Source organism: Drosophila navojoa, chromosome 5, assembly GCF_054131105.1.
Source record: "Drosophila navojoa isolate 15081-1374.11 chromosome 5, UAZ_NAV_1.0, whole genome shotgun sequence".
NCBI lineage: Eukaryota > Metazoa > Arthropoda > Insecta > Diptera > Drosophilidae > Drosophila > Drosophila navojoa.
This window is the reverse complement of record NC_142893.1, coordinates 16341318-16357654: the sequence shown is the minus strand read 5'-3', so window position 1 is coordinate 16357654 and position 16337 is coordinate 16341318. Positions and strand designations below refer to the sequence as shown.

At 41.5% G+C, this 16337-nt stretch overlaps 5 protein-coding genes across 7 annotated transcripts; 3 read left to right on the top strand and 2 right to left on the bottom strand.

Moving 5' to 3' along the window:
• Positions 1-68: 68 nt before the first annotated feature.
• On the top strand, positions 69-2659 carry LOC115564267 (uncharacterized). The gene is made up of 2 exons (XM_089261735.1): positions 69-1922; positions 1999-2659. Exons 1-2 carry the CDS (start codon positions 83-85, stop codon positions 2538-2540), a joined length of 2382 nt encoding a protein of 793 aa, XP_089117861.1. The 5' UTR covers positions 69-82; the 3' UTR covers positions 2541-2659.
• A 514-nt stretch (positions 2660-3173) lies between these two features.
• ave (sterile alpha motif domain-containing protein aveugle) lies at positions 3174-3951 on the bottom strand. Its single transcript, XM_030388413.2, has 2 exons — positions 3660-3951; positions 3174-3459 (listed from the first exon to the last, which is right to left on the bottom strand). The coding sequence occupies exons 1-2, from the start codon at positions 3810-3812 to the stop codon at positions 3292-3294; spliced, it is 321 nt and encodes a 106-aa protein (XP_030244273.1). The 5' UTR covers positions 3813-3951; the 3' UTR covers positions 3174-3291.
• On the top strand, positions 3495-6274 carry Rpn6 (regulatory particle non-ATPase 6). Of its 2 annotated transcripts, none has more exons than XM_089261736.1 (5): positions 3495-3635; positions 4480-4801; positions 4867-5373; positions 5445-5657; positions 5727-6274. In XM_089261736.1, the coding sequence occupies exons 1-5, from the start codon at positions 3586-3588 to the stop codon at positions 5955-5957; spliced, it is 1323 nt and encodes a 440-aa protein (XP_089117862.1). In that variant the 5' UTR covers positions 3495-3585; the 3' UTR covers positions 5958-6274. The 2 variants fall into 2 exon arrangements, with proteins under 2 accessions (XP_089117862.1, XP_030244268.1); XM_030388408.2 differs by lacking the exon at positions 3495-3635 and adding an exon at positions 4166-4305.
• A 263-nt stretch (positions 6275-6537) lies between these two features.
• Positions 6538-7467, bottom strand: LOC115564261 (attacin-B). The gene is made up of 2 exons (XM_030388410.2): positions 7098-7467; positions 6538-7026 (listed from the first exon to the last, which is right to left on the bottom strand). Exons 1-2 carry the CDS (start codon positions 7415-7417, stop codon positions 6627-6629), a joined length of 720 nt encoding a protein of 239 aa, XP_030244270.2. The 5' UTR covers positions 7418-7467; the 3' UTR covers positions 6538-6626.
• Positions 7468-9160: 1693 nt separating this feature from the next.
• On the top strand, positions 9161-15369 carry jef (major facilitator superfamily domain-containing protein 6 jef). 2 transcript variants are annotated; one of them, XM_030388401.2, is made up of 5 exons: positions 9161-9331; positions 11807-12254; positions 12315-12969; positions 13044-14243; positions 14314-15369. In XM_030388401.2, the coding sequence occupies exons 2-5, from the start codon at positions 12001-12003 to the stop codon at positions 14494-14496; spliced, it is 2292 nt and encodes a 763-aa protein (XP_030244261.2). In that variant the 5' UTR covers positions 9161-9331; positions 11807-12000; the 3' UTR covers positions 14497-15369. The 2 variants fall into 2 exon arrangements, with proteins under 2 accessions (XP_030244261.2, XP_089117606.1); XM_089261480.1 differs by having other exon boundaries at positions 11804-12254.
• The last annotated feature ends 968 nt before the right edge of the window (positions 15370-16337 follow it).

The following is a 16337-nucleotide window of genomic DNA, read 5'->3' as shown; positions in this document are numbered from 1 at the left end:
AGGTAAGTGATTTCAATTGATTTCGTTTTCAGCCAAGAAATATGTATGTATGTAATTGCAAGTCGTGTTCGCAGTTCTTGCCATGAGCGTTAAGTCGAGTGCACGGATAAAGAAGCGACGCTCGGCGGAGGCAGCAGCCGCAACGGCATCCCCAGCCTCTGGCTCCTTTGCGGCCATCAGCAGTCAGCGCGGCGCCGTCGGCGGCAGCAGCGTCGCCAACAACAACAATAACAACAACAGCAGTAGCAATAGCAATGGGAATGCCAGCAATGCCAGCAGTGGAGCCAGCGGCAGCAATTCGAATGCCAATCAGAATCTCAGCAAGAAGCACAATTTCGTCGGGCGTAATCCCAATTTCGATACGGACGAGACGAAGCTGCTCATCCAGCTGTGGGGCGATCCGAAGCTGCAGCGCACACTGATAACAACGCACAAGAAGCATGCGGTCATCTGCCAGCTGGCGGCCAAGATGCAGGAATATGGCTATCATCGGTCGCCGGAGGAGATCACGACGCGCATCAAGAATCTCAAGTGTTTCTACAATCGCCTAAAGAAGGACAAGGAGTACGGCATGTCCGGCGACACGGAGCCCAGTTGGAAGCATTTCGCTGAGATGGATGCCATCATGACGCGTCCCATATTCAGTGTGCGTCCCAACGAGGTGCCGGCGCCGTCTCTTAAATACCAACTGGAGCAGGCACTGGAGGAGCACGCGGAGCGTCGGAAACGCCGCCAGGAGAACGGTGAGGAGCTGTCGGAGAGTGACAACGAGGAAGACGATATTCTGCTCTCCTCGCTGGTGCCCAATGGCACCAACGGCAGTAAGTCCAAGCCAGATGATAACGAAGGCGATGTCCAAGTGGAGGTGGACGGCGGTGACGTCTCGCCCAAGCGGCGCAAGCTGACCTCTGAGAAGGATGTGGAGGATGCCGAGGCAGCTACACTCGAGACTCGCATTAAGACTGAGCCAGTCAGCCAACCGGAGGCGAGTCCAGCGCCCGAGCTGAGCCCAGCAGCGACCGCAACAGCGATTCCTGCCGCACCTGCCGCAGGTGCCACAGATCCCGAGGAGGATGATGACTGCATGCTGTTGCCGCTGCCGAAGGAGGAGCCCATCGATGTGGATGCCGTCGAGGAGCCTGTTCCCGCATCACCCAAAATTGCCAGCACCGGCAATGTAGTGGCGCCCACGCGTCCTGTGATGCCCACGCTTACAGACATGCTGCAGCTGCCGAAGAACACGAATCTGCTGCCGTACAGCGGCGCCAATGTCATCATACCGGCCAACAGCATCAGCACCAGCGTCTCTCAGCTGACCAGCACAACGGCCAGCAGCAGTGCGTCCAGCGGCAAACTCACTCCGGGCAAGATCTCGCTGGTGCCCACGAATTTCCTCATGCAGCCCAAGCAGGCGTCCAATGCGACAGCAGCGGGCAAGGCGGTGAGCGCAGCTGCCGGGACACAGCTGCAGCTGCTGCAGAGCGCCATTAATCAAGGCGCACGTCTGATGATCAGCGGCTCGGCGCCCACGCCGGTGCAGGCGACGCCCAGCTCCGGTCTGGTGACGGGCCCCGGCGGCGTCAAGTTTGTGCTGGTCAATGCAGAGCAGGCGGCGGCGGCCAAGGCTGTGGCAGCTGTGGGCAAGCCGACGGCGGCCGGGATTACCACGGCAGCGCTGCCGCAGCAAACGCAGCAGCAGAAGCTGCAGCAGCAGCAAACGGATTACCTGACGCAGCAGCAGCTCCAGCAGACACAGCCGCAGCAGGTGCAGCAGGTGCAACAGCTGCAGCAATCACAGCAGCAGCAGCAGCATCAGCAGCTGCAACAGCAACAACAAAATCAGCAATTCGAGAAAAAGGAGGAGAAACGTCGCGCCCAGGAAATGCTGCGCGAGGAGCAACAGTCCAAGCGGCACATGACAAGTGAGTCGGTTGATGATCCCCCTAGAGACAATCATTATTTAATTTAATCATTTGCTCTCTATCTCTATCTAACCAGCCATGAGGATCATGCTGCGCCAGCTGCTTAACGCCCAAAACGAGGCCAACGAGATCCAGCACAATCGCCTGTCGCTGGAGCGTGAGCGCCTGGACTGGGAGAAGTCAATGGGTGAACGTTTGCTCACAATGCTGCCCACGCTGCTGCAGCCGACGGTGGCAACAGCTGCAGCGGCTGCGGCTGCTGCTGCAGGAGTGCCGCCGCCCGCAGCGACGCATCAGTCGCCGCAGTTCATAGTCTCGGGCACGGCAGCAGCGGCGGCGGCGGCGGTATCGGCGGCGCAGCGCTTACAGCCGCCCAAGCTGCTCTTTACCACCGCCCTGCCGATGGCCAACGGCACCGTCTCCATGCCCCACATACTCAATCCGAATAGCGCGCTGGCCAGCTCGCTGCCGAAGGTCATTGGAGCACCGGTGACTGCGTCTGCGGCATCGGGCAGCGCAGCGGGAGCAGCTGCCAGCAATGCATCAAAGACCGTAGATATTTGCACGGATATTAATGAGGTACAGCTCGTCACTCCCAAGCTGGAGAAGGACTGTTAATTGTCGACAATTCCTTTACTCTCTTTTTTTTTTGATTTTATCGCAGTTACCAAGAGAATACTCAAATAAACTTTACACTAAAATGTTTATTGCTATCTAAATATAATGTATACATATTTAATTAAGATGATTTTATTTATTTATTTAGAGATTAGACTCAATATAAAACTAAGCACTGGCAATTAGATATATTTACGATAGTTCTTTATACTAACATTCACTCGCCTCCAAATATTTTAATTCAATGATTTGTTCCTTTAAGATCATTAGTTTCTTATATTAAAATTCACTCTGATCAATTTTTGTTTAATTCATGTTTTATTTGTATATAGGAAACTGAAGTTTGAACTCTAACGGTTTATGGGGTGAAATAGTCGGAATGAGAACTTCTTCACCTTCGAATGAATGGGACAGATAAGGGATTAGCTAAGCTTTCCGTTTTGATTTCTACATTCATGTCGATACATACAACCAATATTCATACTTTCAATATTCGGCAATTCGCCTTAACATAGTCAATCCAATGGCATCAAAATGATGAATGTCCGTCCAGCCGTTCTCGAGTTATAAAACGTACAGGGAATTAACATTTGAGCAGCTAAGATGACTTTCTTGTATAATGTATTATGATAGTTTCTTACATTTAGCTTACTACGTTATAATACTACGAATGATCACTTGCTATGATTTTCTTGGTTAATATCATAATTTCACATTCCTGAGTAATTGTGGCCAGCTCATATGACCACATTTAGTGCATATTGAGACGTTCCATATCACGGATTTCCATAATATCCGTCTTGAGCCGCTGCTTCACAATCTCACGCCAAATGGCCTCGCGATCTCGATTGTCCGTGATGCCCATTCGCTGGAGGGTTGAGTCTGTGATGCGGAGCAGAGCTCGACCGGTAATGTCATGCTAAGAGGAGAGAGTTCAAACCAGTCAATTAGTAGGCTAAATGTTTCAAAGATTTAAATTCAAATAAATAGACGTTGGCTATTGATAAATTGCTAATTGTTCTTGTTGAACTAGAAGCTGAGAACGATGACACAAGTGCTTCGAGACTATAACAAAAAGATAAAGCCACCGCACGGGTAAGTTTGTTTTTTTACACCTACCTCCGCAAACAGTCCTACGTATTTAGTATATTCCCCGCAGTGTCGGTCGTACCATTTCTGTACGTCGCCGACAGTCCACTGGTGAACGGCCTTTGGTCTCGTTGTTTTGGCTCGTACTTTGTTTTGTGTCACATTGCCGGTTTCTTCCCCCATTATTGCGGTGTTGGTGCAGTCTCTACGAGACTTGTTCTAGAAAGGTCTACCAATTTGTCGTACTGCGTCCAACTTGTCCTAGACAACAATTCGACTTCTACACTTTTCCATTTTCGATCTCTTTGCGATAAGATATCTATCGATAATTACGAACAAGAACTAGTTTGCTGTATTTATTATCAGCCGCCACATAAATATTATTCCGTTAAAACCTAGTTTCCTGTACTTATTGTCAACCGCCAAATATATTATTCTTTGAAGTCATTATACTTGTTTGTTTTAACTACAGCTACTTTTATAAATATATATTTTCCGTTGGACTTAAATTATATGTGGTGTGGAGCAATTAAATACCAACTTTACATATTCTATATGTAGCGTTGCAGAAAACATTATTCGATAGGCATTGTCACGTGGCTATCGCCAGTTGCACATCTCGAATCGTGACTGGCGCTTAATAACAACGACAACTGAAATCAGCATACTACAAAAGGTGTGAGAAAAAACACACAAATACGCAATAAATACGTTCAACCATAGCTGTTAATACAAAAATAAACTTGCGTCTGAATAGTGCACTAGTTAATACACACTTATTTATTTGATTTGCAACCGCGTGCGCTTGAATAAACTCAACTTTTCCAATTCGCAATCGTCGCCGCAACAGTAGCAAAATGGCCGGAGCTACACTTTTCGAACGTGCCCAGGCGCTGTCTAGTGTGAATCGTGAGGAGGGCATTACCCTGCTGAATAAAATTGTGCGTGAACAAGAGGTGGCCGAGAACGATGAGGAGCTCATACGCATCAAGGAGCAGGGCATCATGCAGCTCGGCGAGCTCTACAAACAGGAGGGCAAGGCCAAAGAGCTGGCCGACTTGATCAAAGTGACTCGTCCATTTTTGAGCCTGATCAGCAAGGCCAAGGCCGCGAAGCTGGTGCGTTCGCTGGTCGACATGTTCCTTGATATGGATGCTGGCACTGGCATTGAGGTACGTTTACCATTTGGATGTGTCCCAATAGCGTCTGATACAATTTATCTTTTCATTTCTGACAGGTTCAATTGTGCAAAGACTGTATAGAGTGGGCAAAGCAGGAGAAGCGCACCTTCTTGCGCCAATCTCTGGAAGCTCGCCTAATTGCCCTCTACTTTGACACAGCTCTGTATACGGAAGCCTTGGCTTTGGGCTCGCAGCTTCTGCGTGAGCTCAAGAAATTGGATGACAAAAATCTGCTGGTCGAGGTGCAGCTGCTGGAGAGCAAAACCTATCATGCACTTAGTAACTTGCCCAAGGCCCGTGCCGCTCTAACCTCAGCGCGCACTACGGCAAATGCAATCTACTGTCCCCCGAAAGTGCAGGGCGCTCTCGATCTTCAGTCGGGCATTCTGCATGCAGCCGACGAGCGTGATTTTAAGACGGCATTTTCGTATTTCTATGAAGCATTTGAGGGCTTTGACAGCGTGGACAACGTCAAGGCACTGACTTCTCTCAAGTACATGTTGTTGTGTAAGATAATGCTTGGACAGTCGGACGATGTCAATCAAATAGTTAGCGGCAAGCTGGTAAGTAATTACAGTAAACAATATATAATATATTTTATTGATGACATTTACTAATTGTGAATGGTATTTAGGCCATTACCTATTCAGGCCGCGACGTTGACGCCATGAAAGCCGTGGCGGAGGCCTCACATAAGCGTTCGCTGGCCGACTTCCAACAGGCATTGAAGGACTACAAAAAGGAGCTAGCTGAGGATGTCATCGTACAGGCGCATTTGGGCACGCTATATGACACTATGCTGGAGCAGAATCTATGTCGCATTATCGAGCCATATTCGCGCGTACAGGTTAGAGAAATTTATAAATATATATGTCTTCAAATGAAACGAATACATCTTCTGGCGTACATTTTGCAGGTGTCTCATGTGGCTGAGAGCATTAATCTGCCCATGCCACAGGTGGAAAAGAAGCTATCACAAATGATATTGGACAAAAAATTTAGCGGCATTTTGGATCAGGGCGAGGGCGTACTCATCGTCTTCGAGGAGACGCCGGTGGATAAGACATATGAGCGTGTTCTGGAGACCATACAGAGCATGGGCAAGGTGGTCGATACACTGTATCAAAAGGCCAAGAAGCTGTCATAAGTACTCTAACGTGGAATATACACATACAAACCCCCTACTCTCCGCTCCTCCTCTCTCCCTACATCCGCGCATCAACAATTAATCAATATCTGGCGAAGTTAGAAGACAATTTTTTGGTTATTCCCATGCATTCTGCAAACGAAAAAAAAGAAAAAACAAATTTTCCACAGGGGATCCCTTTGAAAAATCATTAACTTTGTTATAGCCACATCTTTGGATGTTTCGATACAATTAACAACAGCTGAAAATAAAAAGAAATAATAAAAACATGTATTGGTGGTAATAGCCGTAAAATTATTGTGTAAACCAGAATAAAATATCTCTAAGCGTAATTAATTATCCCAAAACTGAAGGAAAAGAGTGTGCGCAACATATTAAGCGAAATTATTCAACTAATAATAATAATAAAACGGATAGAAAAACAAAACGAATCTCAACAATTATTCTGCTTTTGGGAAATGAAGTCCCCCAACTTATGATCTGATAATGAATACGCTTTTAATAGCTTTTCGTTTAGTTTTCTAAAAAAACGCACATTCAATCTTTACTAATTATCTCTGGAAATTCGTAAACAGGCTGATTTTGATATTTACATATTTTTTATTATATTTGTTCTTACGTAATGAAAATAAATAATTTGCATATTCAAATATCGAAATATATAAATATTTAACCGAACATGTGAGTTAGACCCAAGCCGCCGCCAAAGTTGGTTTGGCCCCTGAAGGGGCCGCTGGTCCACTTGTTGGCATTGCCGGTCAAGTCGAGACGAGTGTTGCGATCCTGCGAAGACCAGAGATTGGCGCGTGCATCCAGACCCAATTGCTTGCCAAGGCCGGGAATATTGCTGTGCGTCAAGCTGGCGCCGTGGCCATTGATGTGGGAGTAGTCGAGGCCAACGCCATTGCGCTGGAACTGAAAGCCGTTGGCTAGCTTATTCTGCGAGGCAAAGGCTTTGGCGTCCAGGTTGTGTTTGCCGTTGTTGAATAGATTGGCGTGTGCCGACTGCGTGAAGCTGTCCTGTACGCCGGGCGTGTGGGTTTTGGTCAGATCGAAGCCATGGCCATGACTGTGGAAGGGGGCGAAAAATCCAACATTAGCTAAACGATTGGGGAAGCATGTCTTCAGGGATTCACTTACTTATTGTAGGCCAAGGATCCTCCGGTGGTGACAGGTCCCTTTTGTGTATTGCCCGCTGCGAAGACTTGTCCAATCACATTGTGATCGGGTGTGCCGATGCCTTTGCTCAGATTCAGACGTGCATCGGAGCCACCAGCCGGATTGGAGGACACCGAGCCGCCCAACACCTGGCGACGCACTCGAATGGGACGAGGCGGTGGTGTGGGTCGTGGATAATACGGAAGGGTTTGGAAGCGCTGTGGCATCGCCTCCACACAGACACCAATGGCCACAATGGCCAGGATGAGAATACTGCTGCTACGGCTACGGCTGCTGTGCATGTTGCTTCGTTGAGTTCTTGCTGTTGACTGATGATTGAATGCTAACACAGCTGGCGCTTATATACTCCATCTACATCCACATGGGGAAGTACAATGTGTGAGCCTAGGCTGTTGGTTTAGGTGATTGGGACTCTGATTGTGATTCACCCTCGCTGACATCGTTCTCAGTTTCGTTCGTTGTCTTCTTCTCTCATTGTCTTATCAGCTGCAGCGTCTTTGCGAAAATCCCCGCGCATAAAAATGTTTTTGCCTGCCTGCCTCCACTTGTTGCTGTCCAATGCGGTAAGTTCTAAGGCAACAAGAGTACAGTTGAATGGAATACACACATATGCACATATTGTATGTATGTGTATGTATATTAAATACGTTTTCAAAAATAATATACTGCGATTGTAATTAAATTAAATTTAATTTAGTATATAAATCACTCAAAGCAATTTCAATTTTAACGAAGGCTTCAACGAAAGATCTGAACGAAACTGATGTGTGAACATGTATCCTTGTGTGAGTGTGTATATCTCCCTCCTTCTCTGCTGTCGGTGTATGAGTGCTTAAGCCTATTGACGTGTGTTTGTAAGTGTGTGTATTTGAGTGGCTGCCTGCCGTGAAACACAGATGAAACAGTTAATTTCGAGCATCTAAAACAAGAGAATGATGGGGAAGAGAAGTTTGAGCGAGCGCAAAGAGAAATTTTACACTCAATTTGAGTGGAGTGGAATCTATTTTTGGCAAAAAGTTAATTCAATTGATGCGCAGGAGCAGAGAACACATGCAAAGAGAAAAGGAAATAATGAGCGAAAGCTAGGCATAATTTAAGAAAGCTTAAACCAAATATATTTAATTAAAATGATGTTTAAAAACGACTTTAAATTATACAAAAAATAAAAAAAAATAAAAATATATATATATATATATATATATATATATATATATATATATATATATATATATATATATAAATATATATATATATGTCTTTTAATGTAAAGGTCTTTATCAGCATACATCGTAATGACGTCGTAGGCAAGATCAGCTTAATTGTCTTTGCTTCCAAACAAACATTCGAGGGGAATTTCTGGTTTTTCCAGAAATTTATTAATGAATAAAAAAAGAACCATATGAGTGATATAGTGGCTGTGCTTAAAGACTTTCATGTGGTTTATTCGCAGTATATATGTATGTATGTATGTATATTGTTGCCTTTAAATGTTGATTGATGACACAGACAAATGCTTATCAATTGCTTAGCTCAAATAGCATCTATATTTAAGCTATACAAAATGAGATAAGTTTTTTCTGTTTTGTATAATATATTTATTATGTTTATTTAATTTTGAATTAGTAAAACACGTATAATAAAAAAAAGTACTAATATAATAAATATAAATATGTATTAAAATATCTTGATTAAATTATATTATTATAACATATATTTATAAAAAAATATATGTATATTATATTCTTCAATTTCTCTAAAGAATAATATTAATAATCAAATTATTTACCAATCTTTCTCTAATATAACTCTAAAGTCCTACCTGCTCTGGGACCCAATCTGTGAGCTCTTTTGGAAGGAAACTCTCTTTGGACTGCTTGCGACTCGCTCTTAGCCGGTGCTGCGACGCGACGCCTCGTATGTCAGCGTTGTCGAATCTCATTAGGTTTAGCACACGAATCGCGCTTGAGCGAGCTTTTCCGTTTTCCGCTTTTCTTCGTTCTTGAGCGTTTCTGTTGCTGTTGTTGGTTTATTTGGCTCTTGGAAAACTGTGTGTGCGCTGAACAAATTGTCAAATGCGCGTATAGAGGCAAGACGCGATTTGTCTGTAGAAAAACTTTGCTTATCGATTACGCACGTAACACATTGCGTCAGCTATAGCCGTGAAAATTTTTGAAATAAATGTGTTAATAATATTGGTGTGTAAAATAGTTAAAAATATATAAATTTAATTCAATCTTAAATCAGTTTTCAATGAAAATCTTCAAATATATTTATGTCTATCCATAAATTGTGCTACACCAAGATTTTCTTGTGCTATCTTTAATGTTGGCCTTCACGTTGTATATAGAGGCAGCAGACATACGTCAGTGTATACATAGCTGAGACAAGAAGTGTCACTGCCAAGTGAATTATAAACTGTGCTTTGCCTTTAGAATAGTTGTGTAATTGAAGCTCTAAAACAAAATGAATATCCTGGGCAGCCTAAAAAAATAGATATACATATATAACATATAGAAAATTTATATTTATATAAATAAAATAATAAGAAATATAAATTGCGTATTTTGTAAAACAATTAATAACAATTTGAAATATCATCCAGAAAAAGTCCTTTTATGTAGCATAAAACAACAACAAGTCTGCTCCATATACATGCACAGAATATGTGTCTGGCTATGTATACACACGCACACAAATATACACATATATACATACATATACATACATGTACTCACATACTCTCACACATATGCGCTACAGCACCTTTCGCAGACAAACCCACTTACCTACATTTAGAACGTGCCAACTCTGCGTATGTGTGATAAAAGAGCAAAAATAAAAAAAAATAAAAAAAAAGTTGCCAGGCTAAAAAGTGACAAAAACAAAATTCACTCATTCGCTCAGTTGAACGCGCGACGCGAGGCGACGCTTAAAGCTCAAAGCTAATGCAATACTCACTCAAGCCAATGCTCAGTGCCCTGTGTGGTTCCGTTGCCCGCCTCGCCCTCTCTCTCTCACTCTCACACGCAGAAATCATTGGGCAAGCTACCCTCGCCCTGTGTGCGCTCAAGCAGTTTTTTATTGTGTCATTCGCTTTGTCATTTATTATGAAATGTGCATTTTCAATGTTAAGTGCGACAGTTGAAATGGACAAATGGGAAAATGGAAAAGTAGAAATGTAGAAAAATGAAAAATGCATGCCCAAAGGCATAATCTGTATAATCAGGAAATCTAACAAAGGCAGAGCTGCAAATTGAAAGAGCAACTCTTTTAGCCTGGCTGGAAGCTTTGCATTTGTTGTATTGCCTCGATTTTTTTAATAAGTTGTGATTGATTTTAATCTAAGTATATAATATATTGTATGTGTACATATATATTATATACTCATGTATATATAAATATATTAGAGTACTATAAAGTATATTAATGCAACAGGTGATAGGAATGGATAGGTATGTGTACATTGAAATTAAAATTTAAAACTAAAACAATACATCCATATAGAGTATGTATGTATAAGAAAATTCAAAAATTTATTGGTGCATATAAAAACATAACATCTATATGTATGTATATAAACAAAGAAATATTTATTGATGTATGACCATTTTGAATATTATTTAAAGTTTAAGTTCACTGTTTTGACTCATTGTTGAGATTACAGTTGCTTGCCATTGGTTGAACACAGTTCAAGTTTGGCTTCACTCGCTTTTGCTCCCTCATTCATGCAATTCTCAAGTGGTTTTAACTTAGACAAAGTTTGCCCCCAGAGTGACAATTAATAGTAACGTGGACTGATAATCGGAGGAAAAAGAAAAAGCTATGCAGGAGCAAATTTCTAACATTTTGTGTGTAAAACTTTGTTCGTTTGTGTTTAGTAATAAACAAATATAAGAATGAATTATAACCATATATCTATGTTTTTTGAGTCGTATAAAGTTTGTTTAGAAAATTAGAGTGTTTCAATGTAGATTTGTTCAATCTCATCTATTTACATGAATTCCTGTAACCCTATTTTATTTAATTTTAAACTCTATTATTATATATGTATATTTTGATATTATGAAATAGGTCTCTTCTGGTTCCAAGCTTCAGAATCCAAAACTATTGACTATTAGTAATTAGTATATACATACATTCAAATGTAGTTTATATTATATTATTTATGCAAATAAATGAAAGTCTGTGTAACAAATAAACTATAATATTTATATTCAATTTTGATATTAGATTGAACTATATATGTATGTATGTATGTATGTAATAGATATAATATAAATATTAATGAAGATATTATATTCTATTAAAAAAATACATATATAATAATATGCATATTGAATATACTAAATAAGAACAAGTTATCGTTACATTAAATAAATTAAATAAAATTCAAGCAAAAAAAAATTTTAAATCTAAAAAATAATTAAATAAAATTAAAAAAATATTATATTAAATATTAAATAAAATAAATTAAATATATAGACATAAATATATGTATTTCATATATGTATATGTATATTTTATGTATGTATACTGAGAGTAGATTACTATCTAGACTAAAACCTCTTTTAATAATCGTAATTCTGAGTAAATCCCTACTTTAGTCACACCATTACCGTAAACAATCTAACTAATTCCACGCAAATTCCTGCATTGTCTATCCCAAGCAGCTGCTGAAAGGATAATCGGAGGCATGATGCTGTAGTTGTGAGGGCAGAGAAACGCACAAAAGGATAATTGAAACAAAAGCTCCTCGCTGCAGGGCAGGAAGTGTCGTCAGGGCGTAACGGAAGCAGAGTCCGACTAGACAGCAGACAAACATATACCTATACACACACACAGATACACGCATATATATACATAGATGAATCCGTATAATGCAGCTGGTGGTGGTGGTGCGGCCAATCCGTTTGGTGCGCCCGCCTCGAGCGCCGGCTACGGCCAGCCACAGCAGCCGAGCATGGGCTATGGCTACGAGGAGCAGTCGGCCGTGGGCTACGATCAGGGCGGAGGAGCGGGCATGGGCTACGGGCAGCCGCAGCAGGTCCCTGGCTATGGGCCACAGGGCGTCAGGCCGCGCGTCGATGTGGAGGCCACGGGTGAAGTGGATCCCAGTTTGTGAGTAGCTAAAGTAGCATCTTCTTCCACCTCAAATGGTTGACACTTGAGTCCTTGCAGATATCCGGAGGCCAAGGACTCAACGCACAAAGTACGCGGCGCTTCGGGCATCATAGAGATGTTCTTTGGCGGCACGGAGCAAGAGCTGATACCCGTGAAGAGTTTCTATTTCTTCTTCTATGCGGCCTTCGGCTCGCTCTTTCCGCTGATGGGCGTCTACTTCAAGCAGATGGGCATGAATCCGGGCCAATGCGGCATCCTGGTCGGCATGCGGCCCTTCGTCGAGTTTCTGTCGGCGCCCTTCTGGGGCTCCTATGCGGATCGCTGTCGTCAGGGCAAAAAGCTGTTGCTCGCCTCGCTCGCCTGCTGGGTGCTCTTCACCATTCCGCTGAGCTTCATCCGCCCGGAGGCGGTCAACTGCATCGAGCGGCGCAATGCCACCGACTTTGTGCTGACGTATACGCGCACCAAGCGCGACACCTCGGCCATGTACGATCCGAGCAGTCAGCTGGAGCTGGAGCAGGAGCAGGATCTGGCCTACGACGATGCCCATGGCGACGAGATGGAGCACAGCCGGCACAAGAGATCGCTGCTCCTGCCGCGCATCGATGCGGGCATCTCGCCCGTCCACATCAACTTTGTGAGCAACTACGATGACAAGCATCATCGGGACTATGTGACGCCCATCTTCAGCTCCATGGTCTACCGCACGCCGGTAAGTCTGAACACAGCTGAGGGTTCGTTGGGATTGACCCCCTCCCTTTACCTTTTGCCCCTTGCCCATTGCAGGACATCCAGAAGGCGTTCTTCCTGCTGCTGCTGGTCATTCTGATTGGCGAGTTCTTCAGTGCGCCGGCCATCACACTGGCCGACTCGGCGGTCATCACGCTGCTCGGCGAGGATGCGGACAAGTATGGACATCAGCGCATGTTCGGCTCCTTGGGCTGGGGCATCTCGATGTTTCTGGTCGGCATTGCCCTGGATCATTCCACCTCGTTCTCGAATCATCCGTGCGGCGCCGGCAACAAGGAGAAGAACTATAACATATGCTTCTCCATCTTCTCGGTGCTGATGACGTGCGCCATTATCTCCGCCTCGAAGATCACCTTCAAGTACGAGCCGGTGGACGAGAGCCAGCAGCAGGCGGCCGCTCAATTTGTGGATCCCAACAAGAAGGCCGAGGAGGAGTCCATGAATCAGCTGGCCGCCCAGCTCAATTTACCATCACTGGCAGTGGGTAGTGGCAGCGCCGCTTCGGGTGCCTGCTCCGGTGGCTTGAGCAGCTTCGCTGGCGCCGCCCATCAGCCGCAGCCGCATATCGGCGCCGAGTCCAAGGTGTTCGCTCAGACGGCCAAGGAGTTGCCCGAGTGGGTGACTGTGCTGACACATTTCAAGGATCTGAAGACGGCCTCATTTCTGTTTGTCGCCTGGTTCATGGGCTTCGGCATTGGCCTGATCTTCACATTTCTGTTCTGGCATCTGCAGGACTATGGCGGCACGCCCACTCTGTTCGGTGTGGCGTCCGTCATCAATCATGTGTCCGAGATTTTTGCGTATTTCTTTAGCTTTCGCTTGATCACCCAGATTGGGCACGTGAAGGTGCTCTGCCTGGGCCTAATTGGCAATGTGCTGCGTTTTCTCTATATCTCCTATCTGACCAATCCGTGGATGGTGTTGCCCTTCGAGCTGATGCAGGGCATCACCCATGCCGCCGTCTGGGCCGCCTCGTGCTCGTACATTGCTCACAATACGCCCAAGCATCTGCGCGCCTCGTCCCAGGGCGTGCTCCAGGGCATCCATCATGGCTTGGGTCGCGGCTGCGGCGCCATCATTGGCGGCATGTTTGTCACCTATTACGGTACTACTGCTACCTTCCGTTGGTATGGCATTGCCTGTCTCTTTGTGCTCGGCCTGTTCATCTTCATCAATTTCTATCGCAAGGAGCAGGGCTTCATATCGGAAATACCCGTTACCGAGGATCCGCATCAGGTGAATATCTATATATACATGGGTATCTACATATATGTTCTCTTAATAATCTTTCTTTTCTTTCACTCAGGTGGCCGAGGAGACTTCCCATTTGGCGCCACATGGCGTGCCCAGCAATCCAATACCTCGCGCTCTGTCCAATACGCGTCTGAATGAAATGAATCCGAATGGCGGACCCTATGGCACCTATCAGACAACTGGCGGCAATCTGGACATACCCGGCGCCAATCCGCACAATCCGTTTGCACAGTAAACAAAAAAAAAAGGCCAGAGTTAACCTAACTGAGCTCCTGACTTCCCACATAACAAACAATCCTCGCATACCATAAAGAGAACCATCACAGTTACATGCTCACATAGTCATGGACACAGCAGCACAGATTGAACAATATATATATATATATGATGTATATATATATATATATGTATAACCGAAAACATATCTTGGACATTGGCCTGCAATATATAAATTGCTAAATGCATTGCTTTATTATGGGTTTTGGTGCTTGAAACATACATACATAAATAACAAACAGAAAACAAACATACATACATATAAATATATGCCATATACATATTAACAACTACCAAGAAAATATTTAGCAAATGAATGAATGAATATATTTTATATTGGAGATTCATAGAATATATACATGAAGCAATACTTTTTTGCTTATTATTAAATTTATTCAAAACAAAATAAATATAGCATTAAAATATATTGCGAAAATTCTTTATTAACTTATTTATACAAATAATTTGATTTTATTTTATTTTTATTTATTTTTTATTAGAAAAATAATATCAACTTCAAGAGATATATTTAGCGAGCACTTTATGAAATCAACATATTGATTATATATTATATAAATATACACATATATAAAGAATGTTTTTTTTATTTTATTAAATGCAATTCGAACGAATTTTCACATAGTTGCAGTTAGCATAAAAAAAATAAATTGAAAACACAAAATATTATTGGCCTAATCTATTAAATTTAATAAGCATTTTATAGTTTATTTGCATCGCAATCATATCATATGGAAGAAAATATTTAAAGGAACATAGAAACACACCATAGTCCTAGAGGAACCAATATCACACACACATACACACACACACATTGAAAAGAAAAGCGATAACACATAAAGTACCTATAATATATAAAAACAATAAAAATATAATATATGTAAAAGAAAAAAATAAATAAATAAATATATAAATGCATAAAAAATTGAAATTTAATTTTACATATGAAATATCAGTTGAATGAAAATAAATAGTTTTTATCTAAGGAAAATCCTTAAAAATAAAAACTTGAGTAATTGAAAAAATTATGTATAAATTAACAGTTTATTTAAGAGGTAATTTTTGAAATGCTTTAATATAATTTAGGATTTTTTTTTATAATTAAAAAATTATATATAGTTTTTACAATTTCACATTTAATGTTAAAAAAAATTAGAAAGTCCTTAAAATAGATTTTTAATTTTAATAAACTTAAATAATTCAATTTTATAAATGCAAATTTTAAAAATGATTTTATCAATTTAAATTATTAAAAATATAAGTCTATATTATTTCTTTTTTTATTAAAAAATAAAATTATAAATTTTTGTTAGGTATAATATATTAGTATATAAATTAAAATTATTTATAGTTTAAAATAAAAAATAAATACCATATATATTTTAACTTTATATAAATCATTGAAATTTATACTTTTTCCATAGCTATAATTTTTTATACAAATAATTCAAAGTTTTGATTATGAATAAAATAAATTTATTATTGTAATGTGATGTAATACATTTACAATTGTAAAATTATTTTATTTACTAAAAAAAAAATATTAATATAAACTTAAATTACATTTAATTAATTAATTTGTTTGAAACAGAATTCCATATGAATAAGAATATTTATATATATAAATACAAAGGTAGTTGTTTTAAATACAAAACACGAGCTAAATAAACTAAAGAAAATTTGAGGATTTTGGAAAAACTAAACTTAAAATTAAATGAACTTTGAGAAATTGAGAAACAAATGCTGTAACGAATGATATTATGAAAATCCGCCTCATTACAA